This window comes from Pelmatolapia mariae, linkage group LG7, assembly GCF_036321145.2.
Source record: "Pelmatolapia mariae isolate MD_Pm_ZW linkage group LG7, Pm_UMD_F_2, whole genome shotgun sequence".
NCBI classification, from domain to species: Eukaryota; Metazoa; Chordata; class Actinopteri; order Cichliformes; family Cichlidae; genus Pelmatolapia; species Pelmatolapia mariae.
In genome coordinates this window covers 42549571-42569158 of record NC_086233.1, presented here as the reverse complement: position 1 = coordinate 42569158, position 19588 = coordinate 42549571, and the positions used below count along the sequence as shown (strand labels likewise).

Genomic DNA, 19588 nt, shown 5'->3' with positions numbered 1-19588 from the left:
TGGTGAGAGAAAGACCTTGTATTTATAGAGTATATGTCATCCTGTTGCAGATAGTCTGAGGAAGTCTTTAACACTATCATAGTTAAATGTATCAAATCTGACATCTTTCTGACATCTTGCGGGTGAAATGCACACCTTATATGGAAAGTTACAGGGACACTGTGAGCATTAATCGAGCTATTTTCATCTGTAGGTGTTGGACTTTTTTAAGAGGTAGCTCTTTAATGATATGGTTGTTACATAAGACACTCATGGCTGGAGAGCTGCTATAGCAGGAGAAGGTGAGATGTGCGTCCTTAGTTTGTTAATATAGATAAAAGTTTATGGGACAACAGAAAATGTGTGCTTTTATCAGTTGAATATTATTAGCAAAGGCTTATGATATGCTTTTAGTGGATGCCCAGTTTTAAAGCAAAATAATGGGAGATCTAACAAAAATGAAGAACTCTGTGAAAATCTTAGTAGTGACTTTGATTTGATTAAAACCTCTCAAGCATGCTTATTCTTACCTGGCTACATTTCAAATCTTCTCACAAGGTTTTTTATTTAAGTGTAATGATACTTGAACTCCCACTTTGTAAAATGTGATATTATACCACATTAGCACTTTGGATTCAGAAACTGCATGTCTTTACACAAAACATACAGAAACAAGGACAATATCTTTAATGATAACTTTTAATAAGTTATGTAATTAAGAAGAAGTCAACCTTTATCTATTGTATATACATAGATAATCTTGTTTTTTAAAAATTGTATGTGACTTTATTTAGACAAAAGAGTAGAGTGAGAGGGTTGTTATCACTTAATGCCAGTGCTGGCTGTTTAGCTTTGTTAGCAGTGTGCATCCATATTAGGTATGATGGATAGATGGTGTTAAACTGAGCTATGCATAACTTTAAACAGTGAATTATATAAATATTAACCCTAGCTCCCCCTGTTGAGAATAGGGAAACTGGTTCTAGAGACCCAAAATGTTATTCCTATCTGTTTTGTATTACTTCTGCCATAAAGTTCGGCAGTAATAAAGAGATCTTGCTTATATAAGGAACTGAAGTTTGAAGCACCTCCCTGCTAGCTTTATTTTTTGAGTTCTGGAGGCTATTGCTTAGCATTGGTGAGTCACAGATGCTAGCTAATGATGGCTAATGATTTGTAGTAAACAAAACTGTAAAGTTAGCTGTCACTTAGGATTAGGATTTAACAAAATTGACCATTTACTACTAGAGTATTGATACTTATCTATAGCAAACAACTATAACACTAAGTATGAAACACCATTTTTAATCTGTGAGGGTCACCAAACATTAAAAAATAGACTTATAGAGCTCAGTTCGCATTAATTTCTCGCGGATTTCCTGCTGACCATTGCTCCCACCGACACCCATACGAGAAGCTTCTCCTGAAGGGAAAACTGAAGCAGCTGCACGGACAAAACAAACTACACCTCATACGGGCTGCCTCAGAAATCTCATCTGTAGCTCCCATTACATCTAAACATCTTTTCTGAAATGAGTGCTATGCGTTTTTAGTGACAGAAGCAGCAGAATACTACAAATACCATTCACCTGCAGATATCACCCAGGCATAAAAATAAGCTTTGTACTTGTCAATAAAGCTGCTGCACTTGGTGTTTTGTAAGCTTCGATTGTTGATGCTCAAAAGGCATATTTCTGAATTGTAGCCTTTATGTTTAAAAACTCAGGTCTCTGCCAGGTCTCTCTTGGAAATTAGATTTTTAATCTCAATGACATTTTTTTACCTGGATAAATAAAAAACTAATAATAATAATAAAACGGCTGTGTTAAGATTTCAAATTTTTAACGTCAAATTGGTGTCTGTAAGACAACCACAACTCTATATGATATTAACTATTTACATTTCATGCCATTTTTGTGATATTTTGTTATTTAGGTCTACTAAAGCTCCCCATGACAAACATTGCAATGAGTGAAAGAGGAAAGGAAATACACAAAATACACTTAGCAGCAAAAGAACCCAGAGATGTCAGGTGCATTGCGAAAAATGTCTTTCATTTTCAGTGTGAAAGGACATTATTAAAAGCTTGCTATATAAAGCTGTTAGCACTGGATTCAACATTTTTCGTTTACAGCTCAGGTCATCATTGCCTACGTTTTTCTGAAGTGACACTATCACACCTATTATATCGTGTACTATTTTGAACCTCGCTGCTGAATGAAATCACCGCCGCTGATAAACAGCCTCCAGGACACTTACACGCTGTTCTTCTTCATATTCTGTGAATAGTCCGGCATGTCTTTATCAATTTCCCCTGGAGAAGTGCTCCGAATCAGCTCGACCAAATCAGCTCCAACGTAAACAAGCCTTTGTTTGGATGTGTGCAATCAATATATATAATCAAATTTACTACTCCATCCACTGAAAGGATTTGAGGTGACTGTGACCTCAGCATTCAAAAACACCTCTTGACCTTTTAATGGTGAACTAAAACGAGAGTGTTAATAGATTTAGCACGCTGCATTTAATTTCATAAGATTGCTTTGAATTCTGCATGTACCTATTAGGTTTTACACTTTTGTGTTAATAACATATAGCCCTACACCTCTCATCACTGCAAATAAAATCATTTTATAAATCATGCATTTATAGTTTGCCAAATGCAAATTGCTGAAATGCACTGCTTTTACATAATGCTTTAAACCATTAATGATGTTAATGGTATATTTATCCCGTTAGCCCCGTTAATCTTGCAGCCATTATAGTACAGATTTTTGTGAAATCCATTTACATGATTTGTCACACCTCATGCATTTTCATACCTTTTCAGAAATTACCACCATGACCAAATCATGTTGACAGTTTTGTTTCATTATTATTTCTGAAAACAAAAAAAATGGATCTGCTTCCTGCAGCCTGCAAAACATTGTTACTTGTGTCCCTCGGTAAACTCGGATGACACTCTGTTGTCGAATTTGTTGCCTGGAGAGTGTTTCAGGCATAACTTACAGCTCACAGGCCTGTCAGAACAGTCTGTTTCTCTATTCTCACCACAGCTGATCGATTAGCATTCCTTGCTGATCAGACAATTATTAATTTAGAGCTTCTCCCTGCAACACAGTAGACAAAAAAGGGATCCTAGTTATGGTAAAACTATGGTCATAGTTCCCTATCTATCTGCTATCTAGAGCACTGTCCCATCTTTTTGTCCCATGGATGCATTTGTGTGGCACGATGACTAACCCCATCTTTGGATTAGGAGTAAAAGGTCTTTATGTTTTTTAGCATATTAGTATGGATTTACTCTGTAGGTATTTTTTGTGGCCATGTGCATGTGTAAATGTTAGCATGGTCCTCTGTAGGCCACTGTAGATTGAAATTAATTGTGCTGAGGTGCTGTTCTCATTGCACTACATGCTATTGTTTTGCACACACAAGGCCAAATTCCACGACACTATAGCAGACACAAAACTTAATCTTACCAGTTATGACTAGGTCGTGTATTTAATTAAGTTTTTTTTTTTTTTTTCAAACAGTACCTGTGCGTGGTGAAAAATGACTGCAATAACAGCATAAGCTGTTACCTTACTTTTGGGAAACTTAGATCATTAGTCTGAGTTAGAGTTTGAATAACTTTTCCTATTTTTTTTTATGTCTTTTCAATTTTTCATTTCTGCAGAAAAACAACAACAACGACATCATGGCCAAATTTTTAAGCAGTGTGAGTGAGAGCTGGCTGTAAAAAAACAAAAAACAAAATCAAAATAAACCAAAAAAACAACAACTTGGATGTGTTTCTTTTTTTTAGCAATAGTAGATGCAGTGGTGGAAATAATTCACATGACATAAAGGGAAACTGTAACAGCAGTCAATAGCCAAAGTGAGCTGAAGAGAAGCTGCTGCATTCAAATGTGACAACTTTCTTTGTGTTAGTCTTGTAAGTGTTGTTCTGTGAGTCGATAATGACATTGTAGGTCCCTGTTACGGAGCATGCTGCTGCCGTGTCATCTATTCCCCTGGGAAGCCTTATACTCCCGTAGGATTTGATCTTCTGCTACATCAAGCAGGATTCTTTACAGCATGAGTTATTGGAGCTGCTGTGGAATGGAAAACTGTGCCATGACCCACTGATTGTATTTGGAGAAGACTTTTGTACTTTACCCTGTCAGCTCCTTCATTGTTGTTTGATTTTGAAAATTGGACTTTTGATTACAACACTGCAACTTTTAACTTCTCTCACTGAGCTGTTTCTTTTTTTCTTATTTTATTTTTTAAAAAATGTCATTTTATTAGCGGCATGGTGGTTAGCACTTTTGCCTCACAGCAAGAAGGTCATGAGTTCAATTCCACCATCTGTGTAGAGTTTGCATGTTCTCCCTAGGTACTCCAACTTCCTCCCACAGTCTAAAGACATGCAGTTAGTGGGGTTATGTTAATTGGTAAATCTAAATTGCCCATAGGTGTAAATGTGAGTGTGGTTGTCTATCTCTCTGTGTTAGCCCTGTGACAGACTGGTGACCTGTACAGGATGTACCCCGACTCTCGCCCTATGGTAGCTGGGATAGGCTTAAGCCCCCCCGCCCCCCTCCCGTGACCCTGATAAGGATAAGCAGAAGAGAATGGATGGACCTCTGGATATAAGCAAATAATTAGGAGTTAACCAGGTGATCCACTTTTCAGATAAAAGCTGAAGGTGATCTGGCCTGGATTGGTTTCTCTGTCAAGCTTTTGTAGTAGCATCTTTTGCAACATTCAGGCTGGGTGCACATAATACCTAAAGTTGTTGTTATAGAATTTCTAAAAAAGTCTGATTTTCCTGTTGTGTAAGATGACAGGGTATCTGCCATGACAACTTTTCCAAATAAAGCATAAGGATCATCAAAAATACAAATAGAGGGCTGTGCCTTATGATTATTTAATTATTAATTATTAATTTAATTATTAATAAATCTTCCCTTTTTTGCCAATTTATGAGGCATGAAACAATAAACTGATTATTCATTTGTTGCAATAGGTCCTGTGATTTATTTTCTGTCAGCTTACAAATTGATTAGTCATTGTGGGTCTAAATATATGTAGAGTAAGGCTTTCTGTCAGTGTTTTCTCAATGCAAAAAACATTCTGAAAAAGTGCCATCACACACATGTACGCACACAAACTCACACAGGCTTTGATCGTCATGCCATCCTGTGTTGTTTACATAGTCGAATGCTTTTACCCTCTAGCTGAGGGTTAGAAAGACTGAGTCTATAACTGATGGAGGCCCATGCCTGCCTGCACTGTTTGACATTTGTGCTGAGCCCAACACTTTACTCCACACAGGCTGTACAGGATGGTTGGGTGGGGTGAGTGGGTGGGGATGGGTCCTGCATTCACCCGTCACATTCTACACTGAGCTGGGAAAGTCAGAGACGAACGCCTGTCAGGGTGGAGATGTTGGACAGAGCTGTTAACTGTACTCCTCCGAGGAATTTTTGGCTTGTGTGGAAATTGTAAACAAAGTAGGGTGAAAATCCAGGATAATGCACTAACACGGTTTGTATTGCAGCCAAAGTTGCTAATTTTGTCTCCTCTCTCGTTTTCTCTCTTGTCCCTCTGTCACTTCAGTCACAACCAGAGGACCACCACATTTCGACATCCTGTGACTGGACAGATTTCCCCAGAGAACATGGATTTTATCCTGCAGTGAGTGACTCTCTCTCTCTCTCTCTCTCTCTCACACACACACACACACACACACACACACACACACACACACACACACACACACACACACACACACACACACACACACACACACACACACACACGTAAAATAAATAAGTAATAATGGTTTAACTTGTACTTCACGCTACATTTACTTGACCATTTACTTAGGTCCATAAACATTTGGACAGAGACTATTTTTTTCCAATTTTGGTTCTGTACATCACCACAATGAATTGTAAATGAAACAACTCGGATGCCGTCGAAGTGCAGACTTTTAGTTTTAATTCAGTGAGCTGAACAAAAAGTTTGCCTAAAAATGTGAGGAACTAAAGCGTTTTTTTACACAATCCCTTCATTTCAGGGGCTCAAAGGTAATTGGACAAATTAAGTATCTGAAAATAAGCTGTTAATTTCTAATACTTGGTTGTAAACCCTTTGCTGGCAATGACAGCCTGAAGTCTTGCCCTCGTGGATATCACCAGATGCTGGGTTTCCTCCTTTTCAATGCTCTGCCAGCCTCTGCAACAGCTTTCAGTTGCTGTCTGTTTGTGGGCTTTTCTGTCCAAAGTTAAGGCTTCAACAAGTGAAATGCATGCTCAATTGGGTTAAGATCAGGTGACTGACTTGGCCATTCAAGAGTATTCCACTTCTTTGCTTTAGTAAACTCCCCGGTTCCTTTGGCTATATGTTTTGGGTCATTGTCCATCTGTATTATGAAACGCCACGCAATCAGTTTGACTGCATTTAGCTGAATTTGAGCAGACAGTATGTCTCCGTACACCTCAGAATTCATTCAGCTGCTTTCGTTCACTTGTTGTGGAGGGGTTTCTCTTCACCGTGGAAATAATTCTGTGATCATCCACCACTGTTGTCTTCGGTGGACGTGGATGAGTTCATCAGCGCTTTCTTTCTTTCTCGGGATGTACCAAACTGTAACTTTAGTTTCTATTAGAGTGGTTCTTCCTGACAGTGACTTTGGAAGCATGTTGGAGACCTGAATTGTATAAAAGTTAAGTTGGATATGCTTTCTTCTGAAGTGGGTAGATGACAAGCTCTTAGAAATCTACTGCTATGAACTTCTTTTATTTTGTCAGGACACCTTTTAAATACAGGAATGAAAGTGTTAGTGGACTTGCCAAGGACAAGCAATTTTACTGAAGTGTTCTCACTATCTGTACAATAGTAAGAATGAGTAAAATATTTCTTTCTTCCTGTGTGAACCAGTTGATTTGGCAGGTGCAGATGTACAGTCAGGTCCATTAATATTGGGACATCGACACAATTCTAACATTTTTGGCTCTATACACAACCCCAATGGATTCCAAATGAAACGAACAAGATGTGCTTTAACTGCAGACTGTCAGCTTTTATTTGAGGGTATTTACATCCAAATCAGGTGAACAGTATAGGAATCATGACAGTTTGTATATGTGCCTCCCACTTCTTAAGGGACCAAAAGTAATGGGACAATTGGCTTCTCAGCTGTTCCATGGCCAGGAGTGTTATTCCCTCATTACCCCAATTACAATGAACAAATAAAAGGTCCAGAGTTCATTTCAAGTGTGCTGTTTGCTTTTTGAACCTGTTGCTGTCAACTGCCAGGATGAGATCCAAAGAGCTGTCACTACCAGTGAAGCAAGCCATCATTAGGCTGAAAAAAAACAAAACAAACCCATCAGAGAGATTGCAAAAACATCAGGCGTGGCCAAAACAACTGTTTAGAACATTCCCAAAAAGAAGGAACGCACTGGTGAGCTCAGCAACACCAAAAAACTAGGAAGACCACGGAACACAACTGTGGTAGATGACCAAAGAATCCTTTCCCTGGTGAAGAAAACACCCTTCACAACAGTTGGCCAGATCAAGAACACTCTCTAGGAGGCAGGTGTATGTGCGTCAGAGTCAACAATCAAGAGAAGACTCCACCAGTGTGAATACAGAGGGTTCACCACAAGATGTAAACCTTTGGTGAGCCCCAAAAACAGGCAGGCCAGATTAGAGTTTGCCAAACGACATCTGAAAAAGCCGTCGCAGTTCTGGAACAACATCCTATGGACAGATGAGACCAACATCAACTTGTACCAGAGTGATGGGAAGAGAAGAGTATGGAGAAGGAAAGGAACTGCTCATGATCCTAAGCATACCACCTCATCAGTGAAGCATTGTGGTGGAAGTGTCATGGCGTGGGCATGTATGGCTGCCAGTGGAACTTGTTCTCTTGTATTTATTGATGATGTGACTGCTGACAAAAGCAGCACAATGAATTCTGAAGTGTTTCGGGCAATATTATCTGCTCATATTCAGACAAATGCTTCAAAACTCATTGGATGGCGCTTCACAGTGCAGGTGGACAACGACCCAAAGCATACTGCAAAAGCAACCAAAGAGTTTTTGAAGGGAAAGAAGTGGACTGTTTTGCAATGGCCAAGTCAATCACCTGACCTGAATCCGATTGAGCATGTATTTCACTTGCTGAAGACAAAACTGAAGGGAAAATGCCCCAAGAACAAGCAGGAACTGAAGACTGTTGCAGTAGAGGCCTGGCAGAGCATCACCAGGGATGAAACCCGGCGTCTGGTGATGTCTATGTGTTCCAGACTTCAGGCTGTGATTGACTGTAAAGGATTTGCAACCAAGTATTAAAAAATGAATGTTTGATTTATGGTTCTTATTCTGTCCCATTACTTTTGGTCCCTCAAGAAGTGGGAGGCACATTTGCAAACTGTTGTAATTCCTACACCGTTCACCTGATTTGGATGTAAATACCCTCAAATAAAAGCTGACACTCAGCAGTTAAAGCATGTCTTGTTCGTTTCATTTGGAATCCATTGTGGTGGTGTATAGAGCCAAAAATGTTAGAATTGTGTCGATGTCCCAATATTTATGGACCTGACTGTATATTATTTTAGCTCCAACTGTTTTCCTTGCTGAAAGTTAGATGAGCCTTTGAATATTAACTCAACCAGCACAAAAACTGTAGGCAGGGAGAGATGGATAACCCGGGTGAACCCAAAGATTTTAAAAAATTGACTTGACAGATGCTGATCTGGAATCCATAAGCGAGTTGTAAGAGTTGTATTGATCTTGTTGATCTCTTTACTAAAAGTCAATAAGCATATTTCTTAAAATACTAAATATACATTTATATACAAACTCAACAGTGGTTCTATTTGAAGTTTCCTGGATTCTACAGTTCAACCTATGTGCGTGATATAAAAGGGAAAATAGAGTTTGTATTTTTTATTCAGAATATCTTTCACATAGATCCAGTTCTGATACCACAGGTAGCAATTTTACATGTTTTTATATTGAAGTATCAAATTAAATATACAGATATCACAGTATACATGATCAATTATCTGCTTTTAGGACATTAATGTATAGCTTTAGGGTCTATCAGTGGGTTTTCAGGTATGTCACTGATGAGCTGTCAGGGGCTGTTGATTACTATCAGTTCTCTAGATATCTAAACAGTGCTATTTGTAGCCATGTTTCATAGCATCATGAGCATTTTCCACAAATGACAGAGAAAAAGGTCAGCAAGTACAAGTAATATATTTCCCAGCATTCCCGCAACCATCAAAACGTAAGAGAAGACACTTATTTCGTAAAACTGATGATAAAACTGATTTAAAATGATATACTGCATAGATAAAGTTAGGCAATGATGCACAAAATAGAAATAAGATTTGGTGGAACTTGGAATTTGAAATGGCAAATATGTGCAAATATGTGTGCAATGAGGAGGGAGAGCCCAGTTTGATAGTCTTGTTCGCTGGGCTTTTTTTATCCTCTCGAGCCTGTTGCACTGCTCTGGCTGCCCTGTTGAACGTTAGGCTTTTGGGTCAGTGCTGAGCGAGATAGATCATGTCATGCACAAACCTGATATGAGCACAGCAACTACAGCTACCATAGCAGTACCCTGATTTCAATTTCAGGTTGAATATCCAAATATTAGAATATTACATCCCTGAATGCTTTCAGACTTTAAAAGCTCTGATTTGTGTGGGTCTCCCCGTAATAAAGAAGTCGCAGTGCCTACTCAAAACTGTTAAGGAGACATTTTGCATTGAACTCTAATGGCTTTTGTTTGGGGGAAGGACTCCCTGCCAATGAGTGAACCTGACACCAGACTTTCACCACAGAGCAGGGAAACTCTATGGTCTCTGTTACAAGAGACTAGATTTTCTTTTCCACAGCACAATTTGTACTGTATAGCTCAACAGGATAAGTGAACTTAGGACCACATCGTGGTTCACCTTTCTCAGACCAGCTACATCATGGATTTATCTGTAAATAATCTGTAAATAAATATCACTGGAATTTAATTATATTCTGCAGCCTATAGATAGTTTGTATTTATTTTTTAAAGAATTAATTATTTTTGCAGTAAAATAAACATTTTCAAGCCCCAAAAAATTAATAACAATATAACGCCACATCACTGATCCATCATATGAATCAAGGTGTTATTTGTGCATTTTAGGCGCTCTATATGTGAAACGCCATGAACCTCCGTCGAGGGTATGGACACAGACAGTAACAGTATGTAAGGATGTGTCCCAAAGTGTGTTTAAGAGCGTGAAAATGGTTTATAGGAGTGTGGGGAGGGTTTTTATGGCTTAAAATATATAAACAGTGTTTTTCTAATTTTTGCTATGTAACTTTGCATTGTCCACTTTCTGCTGTAATAAAACAAATTTCCCACATGTGGGACTAATAAAGCTTATCTTATCTTATCGTATCGTATCGTATCGTATCATAATAAAATAAACATATGGTTTCTACTTAGCGGATTTTCACCTCTCGGGAATATGTCTGTGAAGGTTCTCAGTCATCCAGGTCATCGTAGTCTAAGGAGCTTGGAAAGAAAAGCGTCTGGACTTCTTTAGGTTGCTTGAAGACGTTTCACCTCTCATGTGAATAAGCTTCTTCAGTTCAGTTCAGAACTAGAACTGAAGAAGCTTCTCGGATGAGAGGTGAAACGTTTTCAAGCAATTTAAAGAAGTCCAGACGCTTTTCTTTCCAAGCTCCTTAGATGACCTCTCGGGAACATATAACCCCCGTGATAATCGAGGAAATACAGTGTATGTGGGGGTTTTTTTTCCTTCCCTGTGTGAAAAATAATTCCACATCTTGATTGTGGCACTTTTCTATAAACCAGTTTGGTTTGGGTGGGATATAAATCAAAATGTAGCCACAATGTCTGACAGTTTCCTGTGTTTTCGGTTATTTATTTTATCATTGTTTTATTGAATGCTGTGGCCGGTTCTGTATCATCCTATCCTTCCTCTGTCCAACTGCACACACCCTCAAGAGATAAAGTTAAAGTTGAACATCAGCTTACAGAGCACATCGGGTGAAATTGTATAATAATGAAAAAAAAACAAAAAAACATCAATACTAAAATATTTTTGTCATAGATTTTATGTCGGTTGAACTTTGATTTTCAAAGGACTAGGAGGATAGGTGGGGTCAGAACAAGAGGGCATGACTCATGTCCAAAGGTCTTCATACCAATCTCAGCAGACATTGTCAGACTATTGGCTTTATTACTTGCTCACACCATCCATCCATTTGTTTACTTACTTACTTAACCTTTTAAAACTAACCCCTTTCTGAAAAGTCAGCCCATTTCTGATGGGTTTTACATGAAGCCCCTAAAGAGGCAGCCACACAGGAAGTGACTAGCACTGAAATGGCAAATAGAGGATGCAGAAAGTTACTGACATTTAACAATTTCAAGTGATGATGGGAGAAAATAATCACTGTGAAGTGTGTGTGTGAGTTTAACTTTTCTCAGCTTCTAGGCAAGTAGTTAAAGAAACTACCAATGAGAGTGAAGGATATTGTTGATTTACATATGACACGGTGGTAACCACATTATTAGCAACATTCTAATAATCAGTCCTTTTTAATCCATCGTGTAAGTCAGGGATTTTAAAGTTAGCTTTGATGTGACCATTGAGTAACTTAAATGAAAAAAATTCCAAAAAGTTAAACTATATAAAAGTATTTAATCCTTTATCCTATATAAATTCATTTCCTCGGAGTAGGGAATCTAATTAATATAACACAGTGTTAAAAACATTGATGCATTTTCTGATAGCGAGTAACATCTCAGTCAAAACTTTAAAATTCAAAGAGGATATACACTGTATCCTCACAGCGGTGTCATTTACTGCAGTGCAGTTTTGCTTCCTGGTATTTAAACAATATCTGTAATCCTTTAATTAGTATCTCTGGGTGTGTGGTGAATGCATTTGTGTGGCTCACCTATCTTGCTGTAGTGTTTTGTATATGTAATTTGCTCTCGGGCACTATGGATATTAATGCAGCTTAGACTGAATATGCATGTTTTTGCTGATTAGTATGTGTGGGCATGTACACACATCATGACAACTTATGAGTTATGGGTCTTGTTGTTGGTGAACATCAAAGCTGAAATCTGGTTCATCAACAAAATCTCTGTAATTATGAAGTGCCTTTAAATACCAGATGGCATATCCGAGACAAAATGGCTCTTAAGAATAAAGCTGGAAGAGAATTTTGTGTGATTTTAAATTAAAAACTCACAGCACAAGAGGGGGGGGGGGATCATGACCCTCAGGCTTTCTTTGGGTGGGGAGTGTAAGGGACCTGAGATCAGTGCTTTGTATACTTTACACAGTCTGGAACTTCAGCTGACAGACAGTTAAAAGGTAATATTTCTAACGTGACTAAATTAAACCCCTCTACAAATCTCTTCACAAAACATCCATCATCATTTAGACAAGTACAGTCAGTGTTTTTAAAATTGAATACACTGGTTAACAGTAGAGCTGGGCGATATAAGATTTTTTCATATCACGATATGTTTTTTTCATTTCAGGCGATAACGATATATATCACGATATAAGCCAAATAACTATATTTGTAAGATTTAAATGTGCCGTTGCTCACAAGTAAAATGTGAAATAATCAGCAGCTTGTCTTGATTTTAATATTTATTTCCCATAATAAGTTCAACAGGGTAGATGTACTTAAGGAACATGAGACTTTTTCAGATAAATAAAGGCAAATATTGCAAACTACACAAAAGGCAGCCGCTAAAGCGTTTAAGTTTCAAAATAGAACAAACAAAACAGACTACTAAATTGTCAATTCCACTTAGAAACAAAATATTAATTCTAAAAATAAATCTTAGTTTGTTTTACAGAAGAACAGACAAAATTGACTAACTTTTGTCAATATCAAATAAACTGAGAACTAAAAGGAAATTTTCAATCTCTCCTTGTTGTATAGCTTTCTGAACTTTCTGAATCCTTTATCATCCGCAACTGAAAATAGTTGTGGATGATTACTATACCTTTCTAATGTCATGTTGTTGTCCCTGGCTCTCTTTCTCGCTCTCTCCCTCCCGCTCTGTTCCTGTGCTACTGCGAGTGTAACTACCGCCCCTCCCCCCTCTTCCCAGCGCCAAGCACAAGGCTCGCGTGCGGAGTGAAGCGGAAAAAAAGTGCGAGAAAGAGGGTGAGAGAAAGGGGAAAAAAAACAAAACAAAAAAAAACCCACGGCTCGCGATAAGGAGCCGGCTCGCGTCGTTCACGTCAAAGATCCGGCTCGTTCGCGACCGACACATCACTACGAAATACCTTCGCACTACGGAACTTCTATGGCCCTTCCGTTCGACAATCTCTCCGGCATTGAAACCATCACGTTTTCTCTTCGGTAACCTGGTCACCCACGCTCTCGGTTGATTTTTCTCTAGTTGGCACACTCATTTCCTCCATTACCGGGGCGGCACGGCGGGTGGATGCTTCCCAAACAACTTGTGCTGTACGTAACAAGTCAGTGATTGGTTCGGCTCTGCGCTACTTAATTTGGATTGGCTGTTCTTCTTTTCTTTTCTTTTTTTTAAGAGAGCAAGAGAGAGATGAGGTCTATCGCAATAGTTTAATTTTTCTATCGAGAAAAAGTTATTTCGCAATAACTTTGCGAAATAACTAGAGCTGGGCGTTCTATCGCCCAGCTCTAGTTAACAGGTTACCACCACTATTTGGCATTTTTTTTGCGAATTCTTTTTGCATAGGCAGATTTTTATTTTTGTAACATATGTCAATATTACTAAAATAGTGTTGATTCTAAAACCAAGATGTTAAGTTGAATTAGTTAAACATCGTCTCATGAAATACTTTACCCTTTTCTGCACACAAAAACCCTATTAAGGTACCTTCGCTACTGTTTGATTGGATTAATAGATTTTCTTTATATCAGTTTCCCCCACTCAGAAAAATCTACCTCATGTGCTTGGTTATTGGTTGCATTTTTGTTGAATCTTTTATTAGGTTTAATTCTTCCTAAATGCATCAGAGCCAAATCCAGTCACTGATTTGGTGAAGAACAATTAATAGAGATTCTGTGGCAGCTAATCTAATGAGAGAACACATTAAAATGTAATCAAGTTTCAGGGCACAGGCGCAATTTCTATCAGCCTATTTTCTTTCCATTTTTTTCCCTTTCTGCCATCATCTCATTGGTTTCAATTTCCTGTTTCCTCTATTTCTGTGTCCCACCCAATCAATGTTTCTGTTATTTCACTTTCCGTTGTTCCCCCTACGTCCTGTCATAGCTTTTTGCTGAGAACTCCAGCTTCCCACCCGTTGGAGAGTCTGATTTACCTGGCTGCTAGAGAAGCAATATTGGTATGAGCAGTACTTCCTTTTAGCACTGAAAGTGAAGTGAAGATTGCTTTTTGTTTTGCGTGGGCAAGAAGTGCTTTTCTGCCAGCCTGACTTGTCTGGCATGGACCACACTGCAAGATACACTATATCTCCATTCACCGGTCCTTCCACTTGCCACTGTGGCTCCCTTCGCCGTGTGATTTGCTTTCTCTTTGCACCACTTGCCCCATCTCTCTTGCTCACTTGTCTTTTCCTGTCCCTCCCATGCTACCCAACCCATTCCTATGCATCATCTCTCTCTCCTCTTCTCTTTCCTCCATACGTCCCAAATGATCAAGGACCTGGTTCCATATTCCCTCAACATGTTCTGGTGGATCTGTCTTATTAGCAGCTGTGTAGGCGTGAAGCAGGTCTGTACAAACCACTATGATAATGTGTCAGTCCAACCCACACACATTTTACCAATATGTGTGTGTATATGTCACTACGAAAACAGTAATTTTTCTACAAGTTTTTAAAGAGGGACGCAGTAGAAATTAAATCTGTTTAGCTGCTAAGCAGGAAATGCTTCATATTTCGGTGTAATCAGTGTATTAAAACAACGAAGGAGGTTTTTTGCTGTGCTAATGTAGGGCACAGCTGAGCAGCATCGATTGCCATCTTCATAATGGCTGTAAAGAAGAACCTTCAGGGTAATGTATTCAAAGATCAATTAAACCTTAATTGACTGAAGTCAATTCCAGAAAGGACAATAAAATAAAAGCAACTTATAAAGCAATTTATATCATGAAATTGTCCCTTTATTATTGTTGTTATTGTTTTTTGTTTGCATTCACATACATATTGTATTAGGAAATTTTAAACTAAGATATTCTTCAAACAGTCCTGGAGCAGATTTTAAACTTTTAAAACATTTTTAAAAGTTTTGTCTTGCTACCTAAATGTTATTAGGTATGCAGGTTGGTTGATGAATCTAAAAATGTACTTTCCAAATTGGTTGACGTTATTTTAAGGGGTGTATACACGGGAAGATACTAGTGGTGAGGTGGCCACAAAGGACCATGGAAAGAGTGAATTTGGAGACTTCTAGCAATGACCAGTGGGAAAATAAGTAAGCAACACAAAGCGGGTTTGTACTCACTTTAATTGCTCTGAACGTTTGCGACTGATAAACAATGGGAACAAAGGATGTCTTTTATTCTAGATTTAAATATAGGTTTGTCACAATACTAGAATTTCAAGCTTGGTACTGACACCTGGGGGAGGGGAAGCCTACCTTAAAGAATCTTAAAATCTTAAAATATATATTTTAAGATTCTTTAAGGTAGTGCCAAAAAGCAAAAAAAACCAAAAAAAAACCAAAAAGTAAAAATATTTTTCAGTTGTCTGAGGTGGTGCTGTGCTTTTGGTAACCTGACACTGTGTTTTCATTGCTGGTAAAATAGAGCTGGGAAGCTAGCCTGACACAGTGTTGCCAACTTAGCGACTTTGTCGCTATATTTAGCGAGTTTTCAGACCCCCTAAAAAGTCGCTAAAAAAAGACGTGAAAGTGCGTATCGCTTTTACTCTCAACAAGCAGCGGGTGCTGTAACGCAGTCAGTTCTTCTTTTACTCTTTTACTCTTATGCTGTTTTGTGGATCACAAGGTTTAAAACTACTTATAAACACACACACACAAAGTAACTCCACCAAGGTGCCTATTTTGGGTCACTTTTGCCGGTCCAAGCCTGGGTAAAGGAGCAGGGTTGGAATTGTGATATTAAAAAAAAAACAATAATTGCTAAAAGAAATTTAATTTGTAGTTCTAAATAAACTCTAAATGCATTTAGGACGTTTTTTACTCACTTTATGTCTCTTCCACGATGTTATTTCTCTCTCCAACAACATAGGTTACAATTATATTAGCCTGACCAATTATGCAAATTAGGTGATGACGTCATTTAGCGACTTCTAGCGACTTTTAGGACAACCAATAGCGATTTTCCTTACTGAGGAGTTGGCAACACTGGCCTGACAGAGTCTCTGTCCAGGTTCTTGTAGACTCCTGTCAGCTTCAGTGTGGAACTTTAACAGAAATATAACACAACATAATTGTGCTTTTCTGTTAAATTAACACTGTCATTGTAACGTTACAGATGTACAGGACTGATAACCTTTTCTAACCACTTTAACATTATCCATTTATTATTAGCCATAGCTGCTAGCTGCTACCTTAGCGATAGCTTAATGGATGGGTAATGTGGCTCTCAAATAAAAATACCTTAATTGTTTCCTTATTTCTGCAGTGTTGCCAAAGCAGATGGCAATTATCCTGGACTGCCACTAGGAGTACACTAGCTGTGGTCCCCTGAGGTTGTGATTATGTCTATTTGGTAACTGCTAATACTTAGGTGGCTAACATTAACATATGTGTTGGCCAGGTTAACATTTGTGATAACTGTTTAACGCTTCAGTGTTGCTGAAACAGCAGCTTTACTTACCTTAAATGGTAAGTAAAGCTGCAGTGTTGTGTTGTGAATATCACATACTGTTAGTGAGGAGAGGGTCGGTGTGCTTGCTTGTCTGCAGCAGTGCTGTGTGAAGTCATTTGTTTGTGTTGATAGTGTTGCAAAGGAGTATCTGATCCAATAGTACTTTTTAGTCAAATAGAATCTGTAGCATTAGTGTCTTTTGGCACCCCTAATTGGCTTCATACTTGACAGTTGGGGCTTTTTAAAGGTTCACTTTTGAACACACCTCATATGTATATTGATATGATTAAGAGAAATACTGATGTATTGAGTTTAATATTAAGATATCAGTAGTTTTTTAAGATCCAAACCACAGCTTTGCACTGAAATACATTTTTGAACGCAAATAAAAAAAAATACTATCTGTATACATAAATGAAAAGTGTCCAAGATATCAGTAGTGACTGAATACTGGCCAGTCTGCTATTAAGCATGTTCATTATCACAAACATGGTCATTTCTTAACTCTCATATGAAATGATATTGTGTATATATAGATATATTTTGGTAATCTCCCCAGTTCTATTGTTAACTTAGTGGTCCCTTTCCACCACTCATACAAGAAAACCAATTTGAGCCATTTCCCTTTGTGCCTTTCAGAATATTTGCAGTGCTGTTGTAGGACATATTTGCAAACCACGCACACACGCACATACATACATTAATATTTTTTACCATTAATAAGTGAGGCACTCAGATGGAGCAGAGGTAACCTTTAGGTTACTGCCACCATGTCGCTGCCTCAAGCTAGCACACTGCCTGTGGAATACACTGGATCTCATATTACTGTGTACAGTGGCTTGCAAAAGTATTCGGCCCCCTTGAACTTTCCCACATTTTGTCACATTACAGCCACAAACATGAATCAATTTTATTGGAATTCCACGTGAAAGACCAATACAAAGTGGTGTACACGTGAGAAATGGAACGAAAATCATACATGATTCCAAACATTTTTTACAAATAAATAACTGCAAAGTGGGGTGTGCGTAATTATTCAGCCCCCTGAGTCAATACTTTGTAGAACCACCTTTTGCTGCAATTACAGTTGCCAGTCTTTTAGGGTATGTCTCTACCAGCTTTGCACATCTACAGACTGAAATCCTTGCCCATTCTTCTTTGCAAAACAGCTCCAGCTCAGTCAGATTAGATGGACAGCGTTTGTGAACAGCAGTTTTCAGATCTTGCCACAGATTCTCGATTGGATTTAGACACCAGACAGGTCAGGGATAAAGTTATTGAGAAATTTAAAGCAGGCTTAGGCTACAAAAAGATTTCCCAAGCCTTGAACATCCCACGGAGCACTGTTCGAGCGATCATTCAGAAATGGAAGGAGTATGGCACAACTGTAAACCTACCAAGACAAGGCCGTCCACCTAAACTCACAGGCCGAACAAGGAGAGCGCTGATCAGAAATGCGGCCAAGAGGCCCATGGTGACTCTGGACGAGCTGCAGAGATCTACAGCTCAGGTGGGGGAATCTGTCCATAGGACAACTATTAGTCGTGCACTGCACAAAGTTGGCCTTTATGGAAGAGTAGCAAGAAGAAAGCCATTGTTAACAGAAAACCATAAGAAGTCCCGTTTGCAGTTTACCACAAGCCATGTGGGGGACACAGCAAACATGTGGAAGAAGGTGCTCTGGTCACATGAGACCAAAATGGAACTTTTTGGCCAAAATGCAAAACGCTATGTGTGGTGGAAAACTAACACTGCACATCACTCTGAACACACCATCCCCGCTGTCAAATATGGTGGTGGCAGCATCATGCTCTGGGGGTGCTTCTCTTCAGCAGGGACAGGGAAGCTGGTCAGAGTTGATGGGAAGCTGGATGGAGCCAAATACAGGGCAATCTTGGAAGAAAACCTCTTGGAGTCTGCAAAAGACTTGAGACTGGGGCGGAGGTTCACCTTCCAGCAGGACAACGACCTTAAACATAAAGCGAGGGCAACAATGGAATGGTTTAAAACAAAACATATCCATGTGTTAGAATGGCCCAGTCAAAGTCCAGATCTAAATCCAATCGAGAATCTGTGGCAAGATCTGAAAACTGCTGTTCACAAACGCTGTCCATCTAATCTGACTGAGCTGGAGCTGTTTTGCAAAGAAGAATGGGCAAGGATTTCAGTCTGTAGATGTGCAAAGCTGGTAGAGACATACCCTAAAAGACTGGCAGCTGTAATTGCAGCAAAAGGTGGTTTTACAAAGTATTGACTCAGGGGGCTGAATAATTACGCACACCCCACTTTGCAGTTATTTATTTGTAAAAAATGTTTGGAATCATGTATGATTTTCGTTCCACTTCTCACGTGTACACCACTTTGTATTGGTCTTTCACGTGGAATTCCAATAAAATTGATTCATGTTTGTGGCTGTAATGTGACAAAATGTGGAAAAGTTCAAGGGGGACGAATACTTTTTCAAGCCACTGTATATCTGTCATCATCAGCTGCAGCTCCACCCGCACCAGCCAGGCTTCTTTTTTTGGTTTGATGTCAACATGATCTGTGATGGCGGCATCAGCTCAGAGACCATCAAAGCAGAGTCAAAGCTCCATCTGAGAGTGATATTAGCAGCAGGGTGTGGTGCGTGTGTGTGTGTGTACAGAGGCTGGCGTCAGCGGGCCTGCTCACCAGGGGTTATCGTGGATTAAAGGGGCTAAAGTGTCAGGACTTTACAGGTTCTAGGAGTACCTTATCAGCTCTTATTTTGGCAGCAGGAGAGAC

General features: G+C 39.0%; 1 protein-coding gene across 6 annotated transcripts in view; it reads left to right on the top strand.

The window, feature by feature from the left end:
• Positions 1-19588, top strand: part of LOC134631139 (pleckstrin homology domain-containing family A member 7-like) — a 144682-nt gene that overhangs the window by 55476 nt on the left and 69618 nt on the right. For all 6 annotated transcript variants that reach the window (XM_063479164.1, XM_063479163.1, XM_063479166.1 and 3 more), the window contains one exon: positions 5587-5664. In XM_063479164.1, the coding sequence (XP_063335234.1) occupies positions 5587-5664 (78 nt within the window). The remainder of the gene's footprint in view (positions 1-5586; positions 5665-19588) is intronic.